This window comes from Drosophila willistoni (genome assembly GCF_018902025.1).
Source record: "Drosophila willistoni isolate 14030-0811.24 chromosome 2R unlocalized genomic scaffold, UCI_dwil_1.1 Seg167, whole genome shotgun sequence".
Lineage (NCBI taxonomy): Eukaryota > Metazoa > Arthropoda > Insecta > Diptera > Drosophilidae > Drosophila > Drosophila willistoni.
The window spans coordinates 3,077,737-3,098,140 of NW_025814050.1; the positions used below are offsets into that span (position 1 = coordinate 3,077,737).

At 39.7% G+C, this 20,404-nt stretch overlaps 4 protein-coding genes across 5 annotated transcripts; 3 read left to right on the plus strand and 1 right to left on the minus strand.

Annotated features, from left to right (window-relative positions):
• Window positions 1–60: 60 nt before the first annotated feature.
• LOC6644384 (lethal(2) giant larvae protein) lies at window positions 61–10,734 on the plus strand. The gene is made up of 9 exons (XM_002066608.4): window positions 61–319; window positions 654–769; window positions 2,162–2,277; window positions 6,122–8,086; window positions 8,147–8,255; window positions 8,321–8,966; window positions 9,027–9,478; window positions 9,847–9,955; window positions 10,027–10,734. Exons 3-9 carry the CDS (start codon window positions 2,194–2,196, stop codon window positions 10,157–10,159), a joined length of 3,498 nt encoding a protein of 1,165 aa, XP_002066644.1. The 5' UTR covers window positions 61–319; window positions 654–769; window positions 2,162–2,193; the 3' UTR covers window positions 10,160–10,734.
• A 2,261-nt stretch (window positions 10,735–12,995) lies between these two features.
• LOC6644385 (cathepsin B-like) lies at window positions 12,996–14,263 on the plus strand. Its single transcript, XM_047010586.1, has one exon. The coding sequence runs from the start codon at window positions 13,062–13,064 to the stop codon at window positions 14,085–14,087; it is 1,026 nt and encodes a 341-aa protein (XP_046866542.1). The 5' UTR covers window positions 12,996–13,061; the 3' UTR covers window positions 14,088–14,263.
• An 800-nt stretch (window positions 14,264–15,063) lies between these two features.
• LOC6644386 (cysteine-rich with EGF-like domain protein 2) lies at window positions 15,064–16,727 on the plus strand. 2 transcript variants are annotated; one of them, XM_015178032.3, is made up of 3 exons: window positions 15,064–15,638; window positions 15,702–16,130; window positions 16,547–16,727. In XM_015178032.3, the coding sequence occupies exons 1-3, from the start codon at window positions 15,167–15,169 to the stop codon at window positions 16,618–16,620; spliced, it is 975 nt and encodes a 324-aa protein (XP_015033518.1). In that variant the 5' UTR covers window positions 15,064–15,166; the 3' UTR covers window positions 16,621–16,727. The 2 variants fall into 2 exon arrangements, with proteins under 2 accessions (XP_015033518.1, XP_002066646.1); XM_002066610.4 differs by having other exon boundaries at window positions 16,190–16,620.
• A 45-nt stretch (window positions 16,728–16,772) lies between these two features.
• LOC6644387 (sodium/hydrogen exchanger 8) lies at window positions 16,773–19,400 on the minus strand. Its single transcript, XM_002066611.4, has 3 exons — window positions 18,586–19,400; window positions 18,125–18,528; window positions 16,773–18,069 (listed from the first exon to the last, which is right to left on the minus strand). Exons 1-3 carry the CDS (start codon window positions 19,326–19,328, stop codon window positions 17,192–17,194), a joined length of 2,025 nt encoding a protein of 674 aa, XP_002066647.1. The 5' UTR covers window positions 19,329–19,400; the 3' UTR covers window positions 16,773–17,191.
• Between the last annotated feature and the right edge of the window lie 1,004 nt (window positions 19,401–20,404).

The following is a 20,404-nucleotide window of genomic DNA, read 5'->3' on the forward strand; positions in this document are numbered from 1 at the left end:
GCGTCTGAAAGTAGGGATATTTAAATAGTGGTTCGCGGTTTGTTGTTCTTGTTTTTTTTTCATTGTTGTTTTTGTTTTCAAGTTAAAAAGTTGTGCGGGCGGAGATATTCTGTCGGAAATTTTGTAATTGTCTGTGCGTGTTTTATTTTGTTGTCCTTTTGCAATAATTCATTCGATCAAAGTTAATACTCTACGGTCATAAAGTACGGATTATCAGCACCGACTTGAAAAAGAGAAGGAAAAAACAGCAAAAAGGCATGAAGAAAATGTACGCGTCGTCGGGCGCAATAGAAAAAAAACCGGAACGCCAGCCCATCGCGTAACTAACAAACATACATATATAGATTATATGTTTGTATATACACAAACATACATACATGCATACATATGTATAACAAGAACAACAACGCCACGCTCGACAGATTTACAACATTTTCGTTTGTTTTATGGTAATTGTGCGAGCTAATATTTTGGCGTCCAACAAGTGTGTGAAAAGTACATATATATGAAAAGACGCTGCTCTCATAACAACAGCAGTCAATGTGGTGGTGCAAGAAAAACCAATTTAAAATCAAATCTGTTGTGACTAAGAAATGCCGGTGTGTTTAGTGAAAGGCCTTAAGATTGTTTTATTCTTCTTTGTATGATTGCAGATAACAGTGCTACTTTTAACTCCTACCCACACTCGCGCGTCCACATACACTCGTACACTCACTCACACACGTACACACTGCCAATAAAAGAGTTGAAGAATTTGAAAATATATTCTGTAAGTTGAATTAATGAAAAACAAAAACGTTAAAGATTCTATGCAAATGTGGAAGCCATATAACCGCTGCACTCACTTACAATGGTCTCAATCGGTCGGGTCGGGGGGTTGAGGAGCGGGCAGGCAGTAAAATGCCGATAAATATTCATTTCGCCGTTCGGAAACAGGCAACAAATAATATTATTTGAATACTTACTCACTCACTCTCTCACAAATACATACAAAACACGTACAGCATTTCGATGAGAGGAAGAGGGAGGGAAGTGCATTCGTTCTTGGCTTCGCGTAACGATCGCGTAAGCCAGAGAGAGAGAGAGAGTGAGTGAGTGATAGAATGATATGGATGGCTTAGGCGGAAGGAGGGAAGGGGGCTGCAAGGAGTTGAGTTCATTAACATTAATAGTCAAGCAGAGATACCAAAATCCATTCATTGTTAAAGAAGAAGCCCATCGACTCCACCCAAACATAGATTTGTTTTTTGAGTCCAACTCGCGTGGGCAACGCTTTTTTTTTGTTCATTTGGTAATTGTAAAATGTTGTTTCACTATACACATACATATACAATGTATATACATATACTCTACATAGATACACAACATAGGCAAATTTTCACCCGCCCACTAGCAAAAAATCCTCCATCGAATCACGACGACTTGTTTGACAAGTTTTTGGTTGAAAAGCTGCGAGAGAGTCTTTTATGCTGCTTCAATACACTGATTTATACATAGATACAGTAAAAACTCGCTCAAAGAACACATCACGCTAGCAGAGTCATTTATTGAACTGAAAAATCTTTTCGATCAGAGGAAATTGGATGACGAACTAAGAATGTTATGCCTGTGAATAATAACTCTCGTTTCCTCATATTCATATCCTTAACTTCACACAAACGGATGAATCAGGGGGGTGGTCGGTGGGTCTGAACACACTTTGAACATTTTTCGGCTCATTAAGACGAAATGTATTTTAGTAATTTCGTTAAATAATCATACTGACAAAGGGCAAACGCAAAAATTATTTAATTAGTTTTGCTTTTTGGATTAAGCCACCTGAAATATATATTCTAGATCAGATTAGTTCACAGGATATTTAGAAAAATTATGTATTACCTCTAACTCATTCGTTTTTAATTCTGAATAGCTTAGAAACGTAAATGTATTTTTTTGCAAATGATATACAGCAAAAATGACTTAATTAGTTTTAATCTTTTGATCAGATCCCGCAAAAAACCATTTCCATATCCTTCCATGTTCACGGGACACTCTATATTACCTAAGTCATTATATATTCTTTTTTCGTGCAAAATATATACCTTACTTTATGAATTTATAATTTTGGTGACCCCGACGTTTGTTAATAACCATTTTCTCTCTCTCTTTCTGTCCCTTACAGATCGTTAAAGTAACCATTTAAGAAGTGACATAATGTTAAAGTTTATACGTGGAAAAGGGCAACAGCCTTCAGCAGAAAGACAACGTTTGCAAAAGGATCTCTTCGCCTATCGCAAGGTATGTATCTATTATCGTTTGAACGCATTTGTGCATCATGTTGCACCGTTGCACAGTTGTCATCATCGGTTGAGTGCCTGAGTGTCGCGCCGCTTTGTCTATGCCGCTGTGCTTCACACTCTAATTATTATTTATATTATTTCACACTCTATGGTTAAAGATAGATGATTATAAAAGAATAGATTTGCACTGGCTGACAATCAGTTCAGCTATTCGGAAACATTCTAAACATACTGTTGCAATGACTCATCATGGGTTAGTATATTCCAGCCATGCCGATAACACGATGTGTGTGTGTTATCTGACAATTTTAGTAGCTAACCCCCTGCGTTTACCCACTTGTTAGTCATGGGTCTGGCCCAGTTTCAGTATTAGGAGAGTCTTTTCCTGGATATACTGATAGTTTTTCATCAACCTGACAGAAAGCATATAGCATATCTACCTACACACATGGATATATGTTAAAATGTGTGTGTGAGAGTGGTGTATGTATACATGGGTGTGTCAATTGACTTAATAAGTTGCCCGGTCTGCGAATTTCATTGACAATTTGCGTGCGTTGCGCGCGGCCATTTTTTGCCATTTTCTTCGTTTTATATATACAATGCCCTGTATATATGTACATACGTACATATATATAGACACTTAAGTAGTGAATGAATCATTAGAACAAACGCCAAAACCATCGGCCAAGCAGTCATTTGTAGAGAGAGAGTTCTTGTTTCTTTTGTCATTCTTCCGTAAGACTTAATTGGGTCAAGTAAATTGGCAAATTTTTGTCACTAATGAAAAGTGAGAACTCCAGCGAGAAGTTTGCAGTATGAAAAATACACGTGCGATTCAATGCCGATGCTCGATGTCGCCGACATCATCAAGTTTTTGTGGTGTTCAATGACATCATCCATCCATCCATCCCCACCATCCGTCCATCCATCCATCCATGAATCTACCGTTCGTCATCGTCACCTTGAGGCGTGGCTATTATGTTGGTAACGGTCGAACTCCAGACCCCACCCAACTCTGCAAAAATCTATTTTTTAGTTTTTCTCATCTATAAAAGAAAGAGTTTACACCAATTGGTTGTCTTCGTGCAGAAATGAAAGAAAAACATTATTCACAAAGACGTTGGGATCGATGGGCGATGGGAAGGGACAGGACGGGAAGGGACGCAACGAGACGATGACAGTGCCCGTTGGGGAAGTTGATAAGATTAGGAATGTTTGTTTTATGTACTTGCTAGGTAAATAGGTGGTAAATGGTTCTATCGAATCGCTCGGTGAAAATGTATATTTTATGTGCACACTGTACAAAAAAAAAGCAACAAAACATTTTTTGATATCATACACACATACATACATGGAACCTGTGGCAGTATCTTTCATTCCACAGATAAGATTGTCATACATAAGCTGGAGTGAGTAACGAACACTGTGAAATGCTGCACCTGTAATTTGGGTCGAAACACTGTAGCGGCATAAGTAAATCATAGTCACCACCTCCCCCCACCCCATATACCTTTTTTTTATATTCATACTAATCAAAAAATCAACCTCATACACGATGTTCTAACAAAGACCTTACACAAAATGAATTGATCGAGTGGCCTGGTAAAACAACGCCGCCAACTGAAGGTCAGTAATGTGTAACGGCTTATAACTATTTTGGGAAATGAATAAGATTGGGCGTGGCTCGATAAGTAACCACAATATGTAGCATACTGAAAACTCTATTACGGATCGTACAACTTAATAAATGACCAAAATGTATCAGATTTTACCCATGGTACAAACAATGGTGGCCGAGCTTAGAAAAACAACAACCGACCGACAGACAGACAATGAAGAGAAAAACAACAAAAACCACTCGAAATCCCAAAAATAAAAACCGAGAGTTGGGGCAACTTTGGCCTTGCCGAAGATTGTATACTCTTGCGTGTGTCTCATTTAACCAATTATAAACTTCTAGACATACAGATTTTTAAACTTTGATTCGGATTTTCTTGGCTTCCAAGTTACTTAATGAAGATTGAATGAAAAAGATTTAATAATTTGTTGGTTAATGTATTTAGATGATGACCCGTAAATGTCGTCATGTCAGCCAACGCCGTTTGTTATGCAGGTGCATTTGAGCAAAAAGACTCCAGCTAGACAATTGTTTATAGAAACTGTTAGTGACTTATTTAGAAGAGTCGGAAGTTACAAATTTTAGCATTCTTTATTACAACAATTTACTTTATGACAGTGGTTTCAAAATATTTAAAGATCTTTGAAAAACTTGGTGGGTGTTGCCTTTGCAATAATCTTCTTTTGGAACATTAACTTTGAGCCGGCATAATTGCAAGGTTTGTTGTTTTAAAACTATTTTTAAATTCGGATTGCTCCGAATAATTGAAAATGTTGAAAATGTTTTTCAAAACCTACAAATATCAACTTTAAAGGTCTGAATTACGAATCAATCACATTATTGAACTTAAACTCAATTTTAGACCAATCGATAGGTACATACAGGACGGGTCAAAAGTTTAGGAACGACCCCATTTTTCGCTTTTTCGAGAAACAGCAAGAAAAATTGAAAAGGTAAATAATTAAGGGACGGTACGAAGAAATCACTTCTTTTAATAAATTAAAGATTCAACCAAATTCATCGTTATCCAGCATTTGTTTCTTTGTATATCTGCTTAAATCTTTAAATGCATTTAGTTTGGACAATTTCAATGTTTGAGTATCCCTACGGAACTTCTTCAAACACAAACCGAGTGGACAGAAAAGTTTGAAACTCGTCGCTTTAGGAATCGAGATCTATTATGAACTCTAAAAAAACCCATCTGATTGTCTCTAAATAACGCCTTATTCCTGGAAAGAATCCTTTTGCCATCCGCAACTTTGTATTATGTGTTTTTTCTGTGGAATTGCGAAATAAAAACGGATAAATTGTTAAACTTTATTTTAAAAAATTTTTAAATAGCAATAAAAAAAAAAAGGGTGGTGCTAACCTTATGACGCGAAGTGTATCTGTAGGTAGTCGAAGATGTAAATTTCTAACCAAAGCTAACTTACCCCCATTTCGCAAGTGTATTTAAAAAGAAAGAACATAAAACAAAAAAGCTTAGTTTGCCTTGCACCGCTGCCGATTGCTGCCTCTGCTGACAGAGGCTCTGCCGCTGCTGCTGCTTAACTTTTTGATGAACCTTTTGAAGCTGCTTGCTTGGTTGGTTCTTGTTCTTGTCTATCTTGAATTGGGTCGAATAGCAAAGTCAAAGTTCTTCACGGTACACGATTTGTGTGTTGGATACACATACATGGTCGTAGTTAGCTTTGTCGAAATTGAAAGAGGGGCATCTGTATGGAGCTGGTTACCTATTTAAAACTTTGGCCCTGGACTACGTCTGTGGGCCATGATCATCGATGTATCTGGTTAAGGCAACTTCCCTTACATTTTGGGACGAACTTACTGTATTTTCCAGCTCTCTTTTATGGCACTTTAACTCGCCTCTAGGCGAATTTCGCTATTGTAGCGTAGAAACAGCTCTCTAAAGCATAATAGAAACTTGGTTTGAATAGGGCAACTATTTTATGTAGTTCCACGGGTCGCGTCACAACCAAAAAAAGACGAGAAAAAACCATCAGTCTCTCTAGTCAATCGTCTCTCGTCTCTCTGCGGGAATAAATGCTTTTCTATACGGAAATCTTGCAAAATAATGCGGGCAGGGATGGGAGGGACAATCCAGTTGTGGGTCGCACTTACAAGGTATCGAATATAGAAGAGTTAATGACCGCTGGACAAGTTTCATTTTGAATACTTTAATTATTGACACGATTTTCGTTATTTTGTTTTTTTTTTGCAGACCGCTCAACATGGTTTCCCACACAAACCTTCGGCCCTGGCCTATGATCCTATCTCCAAACTGATGGCAATTGGCACCCAAACGGGGGCCATTAAGGTATTCGGTCAGCCGGGCGTCGAGTTGTATGCCCAACATACATTGGTAAACAATACCGCAGCGGAATTGAATGTCCAACTATTGGAATGGGTCTACGGCACTGGACGAATACTCTCGTTGACGGCTGCCAATCAGTTGATCCTGTGGGAGCCAGTCGGCACCACTCTGGTGGCCATCAAAACACTGCCCTTCGATGGTAAACTGAAGAAGGTGTCGTCCTTGTGCTGTTCCCTTAACAAAGATCTCCTTTGGATTGGCACAGAGGGCGGCAACATCTACCAGTTCGACTTGAAGTCGTTTACCATACGCGAACCGGTGATCTATCACGATGTGGTGCTGGAACAGGTCCCACCCACATACAAACTGAATCCTGGCGCCATTGAGTCCATACGCCAGCTGCCAAATGCCTTGAACAAACTGCTCATCGCCTACAATCGAGGACTCTGTGTGCTGTGGGACCTGGACACATCGTCTGTCGAACGAGCCTTCATAGCGCCCGGACATGGTCAAAGTGTTGGGCTTTATGTGAATTCAACAGGAACAGAATTCAATTGGTATCATGCGGATGGCTCATATGCCACTTGGAATATATCCAGTGGCGAGCCGCCACAGAATGTAAACTATGTTCCATACGGTCCAGATCCTTGCAAGAGCATTAACCGCCTCTTCAAGGGCAAGCGGGGAGCCAACGATGTCATTGTCTTCTCTGGCGGCATGCCACGATCGGCATACGGTGATCACAATTGCATTTCCGTCCATGCCACTGATGGGGAAAAAGTCTGCTTGGATTTCACTTCAAAGGTTATTGACTTCTTTGTTACTTACAAGGATGAGGAGGCGGAGAACTTGCAGGTTCTGATTGTCCTGCTGGAGGAGGAGCTGTGCGCCTATGATCTATCCGATCCGAAAGTACCGTCCGTCAAAGCCCCGTATTTGCATTCGGTGCACGCTTCTGCCGTAACGTGCAATTATTTGGCATCGCAAGTAACTCAGGAAGTTTATGAGAAAATTTTGTTAGTTGGAGATCAACAGGATGTGGATTATAGCAGCATTGATTGGCCCATTACGGGCGGCACACTGCCCGAAGATCCATCAGATGAGGATGTCCCCACTGGCCATGAGATTCTCCTCACTGGCCACGAAGATGGTTCGGTCAAGTTTTGGGATTGCACTGGAGTGTTACTCAAGCCGATATACAATTTCAAAACGGCTCCAATTTTCGGTAATGACCAGGAACACGAACACGATCAGCACCAGGATCCGCAGGAGGCGGAACCAATTGATGAAGATGAGCCTCCCTTCCGTAAAGCTGGTCTATTTGATCCCTACTCCGATGATCCTCGTCTGGCCGTCAAGAAAATATCGCTGTGCCCGAAAACGGGTCAACTAATTGTGGGTGGCACAGCCGGACAGATCGTTATAGCCGACTTTGACGGCGAGTCAGCCAAGACTCTGAAGTACAGTTCGATGAATTTGGTCAGCGATCGCGATGGTTTCGTTTGGAAGGGTCACGATCAGCTAAATGTGCGTCCCAACCTCTTGGAAGAGAATGCCACTCCGGTCGGTGACAATGGTGTGAATATTACGGGAGTTCTTCAAGTTCTACCACCGGCAAGCATTACATGCATGGCCCTCGCTGCCGATTGGGGTCTCGTTTCGGGTGGCACGGCCCACGGTTTGGTGTTGTTCGATTTTAAGAACTTTGTCCCGGTTTTCCATCGATGCACATTGAATCCAAACGATTTGACTGGTGCTGGTGAGCAGCTTTCGCGTCGCAAATCGTTTAAGAAATCCCTACGCGAATCCTTCCGCAAGTTGCGCAAAGGACGCTCCACACGAACCAATCCAAGCAATCAGGTGCCAACCACGGTAAGTCCTCTATAGAGACAAATGTTTTGCAGCTTGTGCTAATCCTCCTTTTTTTCCCAGTTGGAAGCTAGACCTGTGGAACGTCAGATTGAAGCACGTTCCACAAATGATGATGGCCTGGGTTCCATGGTGCGATGTCTGCTCTTTGCCAAGACCTACATAACGAACGGTAATCATTGGATTTCCCTCTTTTTTGTTCCTTTTGGACTACTACATTATTCAATTGTCTTTCAGTCAATATAACATCGCCGACTCTGTGGTCAGCTACGAATTCGAGCACTGTTTCGGTGTTCCTACTACATCTGCCACCAGCACAGACAGCCGCCACGGCAGTTCCACCGGCAAGTGGCAATGTCACGCCACAGGCACCTCGTCGCATTTCCGCTCAGTTGGCCAAGGAGATTCAACTGAAACATCGGGCTCCTGTTGTGGGTATTTCCATATTTGATCAAACCGGTTGCCCCGTTGAACAGCTGAATGCCGGCGAGAACGGTTCTCCGCCTCATCGTGTGCTTATCGCTTCCGAGGAGCAGTTCAAAGTGTTCTCATTGCCCCAACTGAAGCCCATTAACAAGTACAAGCTGACAGCCAACGAGGGCGCTCGCATCCGGCGCATTCATTTCGGTTCATTCAGCTGTCGTGTTTCGCAAGAGCTCCTGCAGAGTCTACATGGCGGCGGCGGTGGCAGCCCCAACAAATCCATTACCCGTTCCCACGGCGAGGAAGCGAATACGAGTTCGGCCTCTGGAGGAAATGGTTCTGAGCTGTATCAAGAGATGGCCCTTATTTGCCTCACCAATATGGGCGACATTATGGTGCTATCGGTGCCAGAGCTGAAGCGTCAATTGAATGCTGCGGCAGTGCGACGTGAAGATATCAAGTATGTCTCCCAGAGAAACGTTTATAATTAACCATATCTAATTACCTGTTCTCCAACTAGTGGCATCTCTTCGCTCTGCTTCACCAATGGTGGCGAGGCCTTGTACATGATGTCGTCATCGGAACTGCAACGAATTGCTTTAGCCACATCGAAGGTGGTGCAACCCACTGGCATTGTGGAAGTCGAACCGCTAGAGACTAGCGACAACGAGTCCACTCTGCAGGCCAACGGTGAGGACGAAGACGAAACCGATGACAAGGAAGAGGATGAGGCACCAGCCGCCGCTGTGACCGGAACAGAACCACCGATTGCCAAGCAACGCATTGCCCAGACTGATGAGCGAGTGCCTCCCACCGTGAATGGCATCAACAACAATAATAGCACCAACTCACCGAATCGTGCCAACGAGACCATCACCAGTTCAATTGGTGACATCACTGTGGATTCGGTGCGCGATCATCTGAACACCACCACCACCACATTGTGTTCCACAACAACAGAGGAAACTGTTGGTAAGCTAAAATTTTATGTTGCCGGTAATTTGTGGAATTTGGCTTCTGTTTTGTCTTCTCGTTGTCCCTTGTCCAGCTGCACGTACAATTTCTGTTCACTCGATTGCCGATTTCCTTTAGTTCACTTTTCGTTTCGCCTGTTTTATTTTAGGTGCACGTTTGCGGCAGTAAAAATTAATCAAATTTTATTAGTTTTAAGGCTGAGAATAAGCAACCACCTACCTACCTACCACTACCCACTACTAGCCCTCCACAGTTGATCAGAGTTTTGCATGTCTTTTGGAAGCAGTCGATCCAACATTTTCCCACACACCTACACTAATAAATTTTTAAAATAATTCTACTTAAATTCTATACCATAACTGCAGGTCGCCTATCCGTACTTAGCACGCAGACAAATCAAACGATTACTAGTGTTAATATGAAGGACATACCCGATTTTAATATGCCCAATCTAATGGATTTGGCGCCAAAATGGTAACTAAATTGCAAGACTTAAAGCAAGCCAATAATATATATTAATTACTCTTCGTTTCGATCCATTTCAGTAATACTACGGAAACCAATACCAGTTCTGTAGTCATCAAATCCATTATCACAAACATATCACACGAAAAGACAAATGGAGAAAGCGAATCCGTAACCACAAAGACGACAACACACGAAGAAAGTCAGTTTTAAGCATCGAGAGATCATGTCGATTTCCATTATTTCCATGCGAGAAATAGGAAAAGATTTATATCATATTAAATGAAAAAGGAAACAAATATGCATGTTATATTTTTTTGTACTAAATTGCAATTCGAAATATGTTTAAGTTTATGTTGTAGGAGCTAAGTGAATGATTCAAGTATTTAGTGGAATTTACACAATTTTTCTATGTTTTATATATCTATTTACCAACTATATACATATAACGTATCCGACCGCATTGACAATTCAGGCTTTAAAGCTATTGCATTTCTAATATTCACCATTAGCCGACATTGACGTCAAAGTACAACATGATGAAACAAGATTGCCTTATATATATATATATGTATACAATATAAATTTTACAACGGATTTTTATACAAGTATTAAACCATCGAAAACAGATTATACACAAAGTTTCCCATACATATATTCAATAACGAGAAAATTTAATTTTTAAATTCATATATGACCAATTTACGTTTCAACTACTTAGTGTTAAAACACCGATTGTTATCCTTTTAAGTAACAATTCCATAAATGACGAACCATTATTAAGTTAATTAATTGTGCATTTTTATTATAGATATGCCCATATTTTACCTATTTGACAGAATCATCTATTTCAATATTTGATCGGCATGGGGCTTCTTTCATAGGCATTAACGATTAAAATACTTTGGGACACTTGGAATAATTGAAGTACGATTTTTGTATAAAATTGTTGGCGTATCCAAATTATAGCTTGGTCTGAATGTTATTTCACTTCAAATAATGACAAAAGTATCTTAAAATCATGATTCGTGTCGTAAGATACTTGACACACTGCCAAATAATTAAGAAGTTCGACATTTACAATTTGATTTATTTTGCATAAATTATAAATTTGTTATTTAATCAATATCAAGGGCTGAAACCGTAAATGTTACCTGTAACAGAACGAATCAAAAAACTCAAACCAATTTTTGTCAGTTTGAAGCGCTTGACCTATGAGACAAGTCTTAAAAATTAAAAAGTTTTTTTTACCAATTGGATGATCCAATTTGGATCTATAACTTATGTAGAACATATGGTCTGGTTAAGGAGATTTTTTTTTATAATTGTTGTCGGTTAAAAGTTATAGCTCTAATAAAAGGAGGAGATAAAGTTATTGGTTTCAAATATGTAGGGGAGATGGCCCAGTTATGCCCCGGGCTTTGAAAAACCTCAACATATTTTCCTCAGTTCCGGGATATGAAAAAGTAAGAAGTTTAACTTTTAAATATTAACCAAACGCAAGTTTTTTCCAAAGAAAGTATGTTTATTTGAGTAACTCAAAAAATTTTGAAGCAGATTTAATCTGGATATCTTTTTTTAGGCCGAAAAAAAAGTGTCCCAGTTATGAGTCACCTTAAGAAATTCACTGAAAATAAGAAAATATGAAAGGATTGGCACACGAATACTTGTGATTTAATGGTTTATTTATTATGAAGGCCTTCAATGGCAAAAACAATGAAAAACACAAGAGAAAGAAAGGATTTGTATTCCTCGTCGTCCATGTCAATTTCGCAGTTTTTCAACACGATGCTTGGTACGCGTACATACAGTACGATTATTAACGTTGGCGTCTGTCCAAAAACTGCAGAACGTCTAATGAACATGATTTACAGGGCTCAAACTGTCATTCAATACCGCATTTCAAAAATATTTGAGAATGTCATAACTGGCACAACTGGGCCCTCTCCCCTATAAATAGTCAACGTTTTATATAAATTGATCGTTTACAATAACGCCAAACTTAATAATTATTATATCCACTTTTCAATCAATTATGCTTACTGACCCATTTGGTAGTATTTATTTAGTTTTGATACATGACAGCATATGCATATATTTCGCATGGGAAATACATATGGATATTAAAAAAAAAATACCACTTAACATTAAACATTTCCAATTTCATTTCAATTCATTTATCATATGCGAATATATGTACATATCCCACTGAGAAGTTAAATCTCTGAAAGAAGCAAAGTAATTATTATTTCTTGATTAAAGAATTTAAAGGGAACTTTGTAATTCTTTAACAAATTTTAGAAATTCCTGTTTTAATTTCCTTAATAAAAATAATTTTTAATAAAACTTCAAAGGATCAAATTTTTTTTAGGCAAAATCGAGATGTATACTTTTTATTCTACAATTTTTCTAAAATAATTTTTTATTGTACTTTTAAGCGTTTTGCATTTAAAAGAAAAAAGAAGAAGATTGAGTAATTTTTTTAAACTTTTGTGAATCTAATAATCTGCCAATTTGTGGCATACTTTCCAAATTTTTAGTTTGTGTCAAAACTTCAAAGAATAATATTATGCCAATTTTTGTATGCCAAAATTTTTTAAAGTGTACATCACTATTAAAAACTTTATTCAAGTTTTCTATTTTTTAAAAGCGTTTTAAAAACTTGAGAAAACCAGAAAAATAGACCAAACATTTTTTTTTTTCAATTTAAGAAGGATTTACATATATATCCATTTTCATATTTAAATTCAAAGTAAATTAATATACAAAATAGATTTTAAAACTGTCATGAACAACGAATTTGGTTGTTTATTTATGCAATCTGTGTTTAATTTGATTAAGTAACTTTCGAATTGGTACAGGTCCCGCCCTGGCTTAATGGCCAGTGGAGTAAAACTGTGGAAGAAAGAGTTCTCAATAGGATTTAGGCCTGGTCGGTTCAATGTTTCAGTCGATGACTTTAAGTGCAAAAACAAATAGAAAGCGTTGATAAATAAGCGATTCTCCCCAGAAGTTTAACGATTTGCAACGCAGTAAGAACTGAAACTGAGCTGGATAGATTATAGAGATATATAAAACGACGACACGACTACACGTCATTTTGATTGGATTGAAAATGGAACGAAAAATATATTTTCTGTGGCTTTTGCTGGTCACATTCTTGACTATAAACGACGCAGCAGATTTTCTGTCGGATGCGTTCATGGAGAAGGTCCGCAGAAAGGCAAAAACATGGAATCTTGGCCGTAATTTTCATGAATCTATATCAGAGAAATATCTACGAGGATTAATGGGCGTCCATGAGGAATCGTACAAGTATCCTTTACCGGATAAACAGGAGGTTCTTGGTGAAAGTGACGACGAGATTTCCCTCGCTGATTTACCCGTGGATTTTGATGCCCGCTTAAGATGGACAAGTTGCCCAACCATCAGCGAGATCAGAGAGCAAGGTTCATGCGGTTCGTGTTGGGCCATTGCAACCACTTCTGTCATGTCGGATCGCCTTTGCATTGGTTCCAATGGAGTGATGAACTTCCGATTGTCGGGATTAGATATGCTTTCATGCTGTGCCATCTGCGGTTTTGCTTGCCAGGGCGGCTACCCTGGTGCCGCTTGGGCCTATTGGGCACGCAAAGGCTTGGTTAGTGGTGGCGACTATGGATCCCAACAAGGTTGCCAACCCTATACTATTGAACCATGTGATCATAGCGGAAACGGCTCACGCCCTGTTTGTACGGTCGGTGGAGGGGTTCGTTGTCAGCATTTGTGCGAGCCCAGCTACAAGGTGGATTTTCAAAGAGACAAAAACTTTGCTTCAAAAGTCTATTCGATAAGCAATGACGTGCTGGAAATACAGAAAGAGATAATGACTAATGGACCTGTACAAGCAATCCTTACAGTCTATGAGGATTTCCTTTCATACAAAACTGGTGTTTATTATCATCTCGAAGGCGAGAAAGTCGGACCTCATGCCGTACGCATTTTGGGATGGGGAGTCTGGGGTACCAAAAAGGTTCCCTACTGGCTAGTGGCAAACTCATGGGGGAGTGATTGGGGTGATAATGGATTCTTCCACATTTTTCGCGGCGAGAATCATTGTGACATTGAGGGCTACATTATGGCTGGTCTGCCCAAACTATAAACAAATAAGCATTCAGATATCTTCGCTTGCCACTTGCCAATATGAAACACACACACACACAAATTAGCTAAATTAAATCGACTTCTGACACATTGTCAACAAACGACAATATTTTGAAAAACAAATAAAAGATAGCAACTTATTTGTTACACAGTGGTGGCCACAAATTTATGGTATCACATTTTTGTTTTGATTTTCTCGACTTTTAACTAACTTAATTCACGAAGGAACATATTTAGCACCTTGTTGGTTATTATATTGAGATTTTTATTCGTAAATGGTGTCCTGGGCATTTGAACAAAATAGTTCAATTTCTTGACTAGACGAATAATTAAATATTCAATATAAACATATAAACCCTTTAAAGAATTAGTAGAACAACTAACAGAAACTGTGTATCTCAAATTTTAAGGGGCAAATGGCCACGGGTGGATCTGAAAATATTTTTCAACTTGAAAATTCAAGAAATTTCTCTGCTAGCGGTTTCGGCTGTTAAAAGATTTACCAAATTACACGACCATTCACTGTAAAGGTGAAAAAAGAGCCACAAACGGTCGAAAATTATTTGAGAGACCTCTATAACGGCGTTTCCAGAAACACCGGAATACCTCCCTAAATGCGTCCGTGTTACGAAACCTATTGAGCTACCAATTCTCGGGGATGGAGTTTGTTCTTTTTGTTTTTGAATATTGTATTTTGTCAGCACCACCAATCATTCCAATATATATTTTTAATTTTGTAAAATGGTATCACCAATATATATAAATACATATATAGGTACTTAGAAATACATTTACAAACTCATTTTAATGAAAAAATAGTTTTCAAATGGGTTGGGCATTTCAAAGCATTGCAAAATTTTGCTTATGATAAACCCATTTTGAAAATACCACCCATTTTTGATAATGGCGCTGCCATTTGCTGTCTATCGATAATCGCCACGGCACAAATCAAGGTGGCATCCCTTAATCAGTGCCGCAGTGATTTCCTGACGTGTTTTTATACCCTTGAAGAGCGGGGGTGGGGGTATATTATTTTGGATAGAAGCTGGCACCGCACAGAAGCCGAAAGAGAACATCATGAAGATCGAAAACTCAGCTCGTCTGGGATTACTTTGGACGTTGGTCATATTTGTAGGTTCGAGTGCGGGAGAAGCAGCTGATGCGAAAAACAATAACAAAACACCCCCGCCTTGCAAAGGCTGCAGTCTGTTGGTGACATCCTTTAAGGTTGGGCTTGAACGAACCAAACGTGGCCATGGCGGCGGAGACACCGCCTGGGAGGAAGAGAATCTGCGCTCATATAAGAATAGTGAAGTGCGTTTGGTTGAAATCCAGGAGCGTTTGTGTTCCGAACCCGAGGTACTGAACAAGGATCATTGCCACAATCTGGCCAATGAGCATGAGGCACTGATTGAAGACTGGTTCACTCATAAGCAGAGTGAGCATCCTGATCTGCATACCTTTTTGTGCATTGAGCAGTTGTCTGTCTGCTGTCCTAAAGATACCTATGGTCCGAAATGCGAGCCTTGTACGGACTGCAAAGGAAACGGTATGGAAATATTCAGCCGGTAATGTTTCGATTCTATGGCTAATCCTTTTACTTATTGGTTAGGCAAGTGCAAGGGAGCTGGCACTCGTAAGGGGAATGGAAAGTGTCTATGTGATGCTAGTTATTCGGGACCAAATTGCAACGAATGCTCGAATAAGCATTATGAGTCCTTTAGAGATGATTCCAAGTTGCTCTGTTCACCTTGCCATGCGGCATGCAATGATGATGGAGGCTGCACGGGTGCCGGTCCAAAGAGTTGTCGAAAGTGTAAAGATGGTTGGCTGATGGACTCGGAAAATGGTTGTGTGGATATTAATGAATGTCTGGAGAGGCCAGCATCCGCTTGCCGTTCCCAGCAGTTCTGTGTGAACAACGAAGGTTCCTTTACGTGCCTGGAATGTGATAGATCGTGCGATGGATGCGATGGTGATGGTCCCGATATGTGCCGTAAATGTGCAACTGGCTACCAGCTTAAGGATGGAAAATGTCAAGGTAAGAAAGAGGTAGTGATTGGTTTACATGTAATTGAATTAATGCGATTTCCATCCAAGATCTAAGTGCGGAGCAACGCGACTCTTATGTCAACTTGACGAGATTCCTCACCTATTTTGGCATGTGTGTGGCCACATGCGTGATCTTTCAAAGCTCTACCAACATAGCTTATATTGTTGGCGGGGCAGTTGCCATTTATATTGCCGCCTCCGAGTATTGGCTTAACTCGACGGCACAATCTGGTGGCCATAAGCCCGAGATCGATACAAAGCAATTAGAGGAATTGATCATGAAATCATTATAAGCCCGTTAGATCCAGATCCAGATTCAGATATTCCGGATTATGGCATAGATTTATACAATTTATTCTGTGAATAATTCGTCATAATGCCATGTTCTATGATATTCTTTTGCAGAGCATGATGAGGGCGTGGAGAATGTGATGGCTGGGGATGAGGAGGATTCGCCAACAATGCACAATGAACTGTAGCCTCCCTCCTGCACGTAGTCAATTTTTAGTTTTAATAGACAGTTATTAGTATTATCAAATCAATTTGCCCTTCCAAAAGAATATTGAATATTTTAATTTTTGCCAAAGTTACAAGAAACACATAAATTAATTAAATTTAATGCCAAGTTGCATTTTGTTTTGATATTCATATCACAATATATTTATTTGGTTTTTATAAATTTTAAAATGAAAAATCACACATACACAGCGATAACACATAATGATAATAATAATAAACTATAACATATATAATACATATAAAAATTATCAACCCCGGAATTATACATTTGGATTGTTATAAAATACTGCTTGAAGCGCATCCGATTGATTAGATTGTGATTTCTATATGTGTAATGGTACCACATACATATGCAGGCTCAATGGCTTTTGTATTTAGACATGGCTTCCAAACCATAGGAACTCCATATACCAACTCCAGCTAAGTGTACAACTGACAAGATTTTGGAATAAGCTATTATATACTAGATATTGATTTCCCATCACCATAATCGAAACTAAACTAACATTAAGTCGCATCATTCTCAATGATCTACGATCGCGTCAGATGACTTTGGCTTGTACTCGCCGATAGACCTATCTCCTCGTCAGACTCATCCGAGTCCAGCGGACTGACTCGTATAGCCTGATACCATTTATTGGTCAAGTCGGCCATTTGTGATTTGCATTCATGCAGCTCTTGGCTATTGAAACGTCGCGTAAAGAAGGGTATAAAGTATTTGCGATCCAAGCGGCCAAAACGGTCACGTGCCTGTGTAAAGGACACATCCTCCTCCTCGGTCAGTTCGGACAAGTGCTCGGAATCGATTGCCTGGCCCCATTCACGTGTTTTAGACAGGGAAATAGACTTGCTACGTTTACGGCTAGTTCCCGAACGACTGCTTGATCGCGTAGAACCTCCGCTACCGCCACCGCCGCCCCGTGATCGTCTCTTCTTTCCCGGCTTTAGATACTTAAGCAGTGGCATTGTGGACCCACCGAGCACAAGAGTGGTAAACAGAACAATAATCAAAGTGGTTGTAATAATGACATGACGCTTTTCCTGACTATCCAAATGCAAATGCAATGATAGGGCATAGGAAATGGCTCCTCGTAAGCCCGAAAACCACATGATGAACTGCATCTTATTGTTAATCTTATGCTCGCGGAATTTGTTGACCAGCCAGGCCAGCGGAAAGATATTGAAAGCTCTGCCAATCAGACACAGCACAATGGCCCAGATCACAAATGATAGCTCAACCTGATGCTTAAAGGAAAATATGGCCAAGCCAAGGTAGGCAAACACACAGGTTTCAGCTATAAAGGCGAGAGTTCGCATTGTTTGCTGCATGGTGATTTGTGTGACGGTCGAGAGATTGAAATGTGTGTAATGGGACATGACGATACCACAGAAAAGAATGGCCATAATACCTGAAGTAATGAAATTCATTAATTGATGCATTGTAAGAAAGAATATTCATCTTACCGCTTAGATGTATTCCTTCGGCCAGGACATATGGGGCATATGTGAACATCAACATCATGGCAAACTCAAGCGATGGGTGTTTGCGCAAATCAATATGTTTGAGGAGAAGGGCCGATATCAGGGCAAAGATTACACCAATGCCAGCTGAGGCAAAGAACATCATACAAAAGGTCTTCAGAGCGCTTAACACTGCCTCGCCAGTGGTTGCCTCGGCATTGGCATTGGCCGATTGGGTAATGGAAGCGGTCAAAACAATAGAGATGGCATCGTTGAGGATGCTCTCGCCAAATACCAACATGTTTAATATAGGATCTACGTCGAGAGCATGGAAAATGGCTACTGTGGCCACTGGATCAACAGCTGAGATGAGTGAACCAAAGGCGAATGACTCGGAAAAGTTAAGTCTGATGAATGGGGGAAAAAAATTAGTAAGACAAAAACATAAAGAAAAGAAACCTTACCGAAAAGCCACATCGGCCAATCCAAGTAAATAGATCCCCGAGCCTATGACCAAAGCCGAAATTGTTGTTCCAAATATGGCAAAGACCAAAATTGAACCAATGTTCTGGAAAAAGTTGCCCTTGTGCAGATTGTAGCCCGACTCGAATATAATTGGTGGCAATAGAACCAAAAAGAAACCCATTGGAGAGAATACTTCTTCACGTTTCCAGCTGCCACCATCGCCGGACATTACATTAAGCGAGAGTCCTATAAATGCTCCAAGAAAGACGACCACAATGCTTTCGGGCAAGTATTGGAATCCAGTCTGTAGCATTGAATGGATTAAGAGAATGCCCAGCATGATGACGCATATGACAAAGAATAGCGACAAGCTAGAATTGTGTTCCTGTTCAACCGCATGGGGATCAATCAGTGGTGGCTCAGTTGCGGCAGTTGTCACATTTCCAACTGCTTTTGTAGTTGAACTGCCATTGAGATGTGCATTGCTGGGAGCGGGCACTGGGGCAGATTCGTTGGTAGAACCACTATTGCTGTTGCTGCCAGAGTCATTCACTACTTGGCCTTCGCTTTTGCTTGAATCCGTTCCCTCGCCTTCAGATTTAAGACTACTTTTTCCATCGTTTACTATGTTGTTTTTATCGTTGATGGTGGCTGTGACATTCTCCTTCGTTTTATTCTCCTCTGCCGCGGCAACTGCTATTAACAAAAACCACAGCACTAGTAAAGAACGTCTAAGTCTCATATTAAATCTTTTGATTTCCCATTTGAATAGAAAGAATTAGAAAATAGTTTAGCAACACGTCATAAGCAGCTGTTTACAGATTTATCTTAGAGTTGCCATATCGCCGGCAATTTAAAGACATGGAGCGAACAAAATCCTTTTTGAATTTAATTTTTTATAAATGTGACCGTGAAAGCAGTTTGTTTTCTTTTTAATATTAATCAAAACATAAGTTTTAATATCATCCTGTATGTGTTTCCGGTTTTTGGTATTTATTAAGAAGAACATTTTTTAACCAGTCATTTATTTTTCTTAAAATTCTCTTCATCCAAGATGCTTCATTTGTGCCTGTAATAGCGCTTAATTGATTGGAATATCAAAGCAAAATTTAATCATCATTTCTGTGAGATTGAGACATTTTTTTCAATATTTGCAAGTCATAGTTCCCGTTGGGATCACTTAAAGGCGACTCGAATGCTGATAACAGCGGAACAGTTGGGCAAAATTTGAGCTTGGGATTGAATCAACAGATTGCCAATATAGTATTTAATTACCTATGTTTACTTAGGATATTCCAAGTCAGATTTACCCTCAGAGATTTCGAAAAATTGTCTGAAATCGTGTCGGATCGCTAGTCCGCTGGGGGTCAATCTCATTTGAAAGATAATGGAACCTCGTGTTGTTTTCGGCGACATTTGTATAGAATGTAAATTCTATTTATTTTTTGTCAAATTCGGACTATATTTATTATGCAGATTATTGATAGCCTTGATCTTGTGCGCCCTTGTTTGTGTTTGAGTTGCGGCACATGACGTGAGCATTTTGTAGGAAGAGTATTCATATTGTCGATCGAATACTGTGTGTTGATTGAAAAATGAATGACTCTGAACTCGTGTGCAATATGATATGACTACTGGGCTGGTTATCAGTTTAAATTTTGAATACTGAAATTGAATTGTCATCTATTTATAGTGAATGAAAATGACACGTCGGTTTAAGTTACGATGAACTTTAAAGACTTATAAAGTGGCATACAGCCTGAACAGGCGTCAGTTAGAGTCGGTTCTATAAGCGTGCAAGTCAAGTTTTTTAGCTAA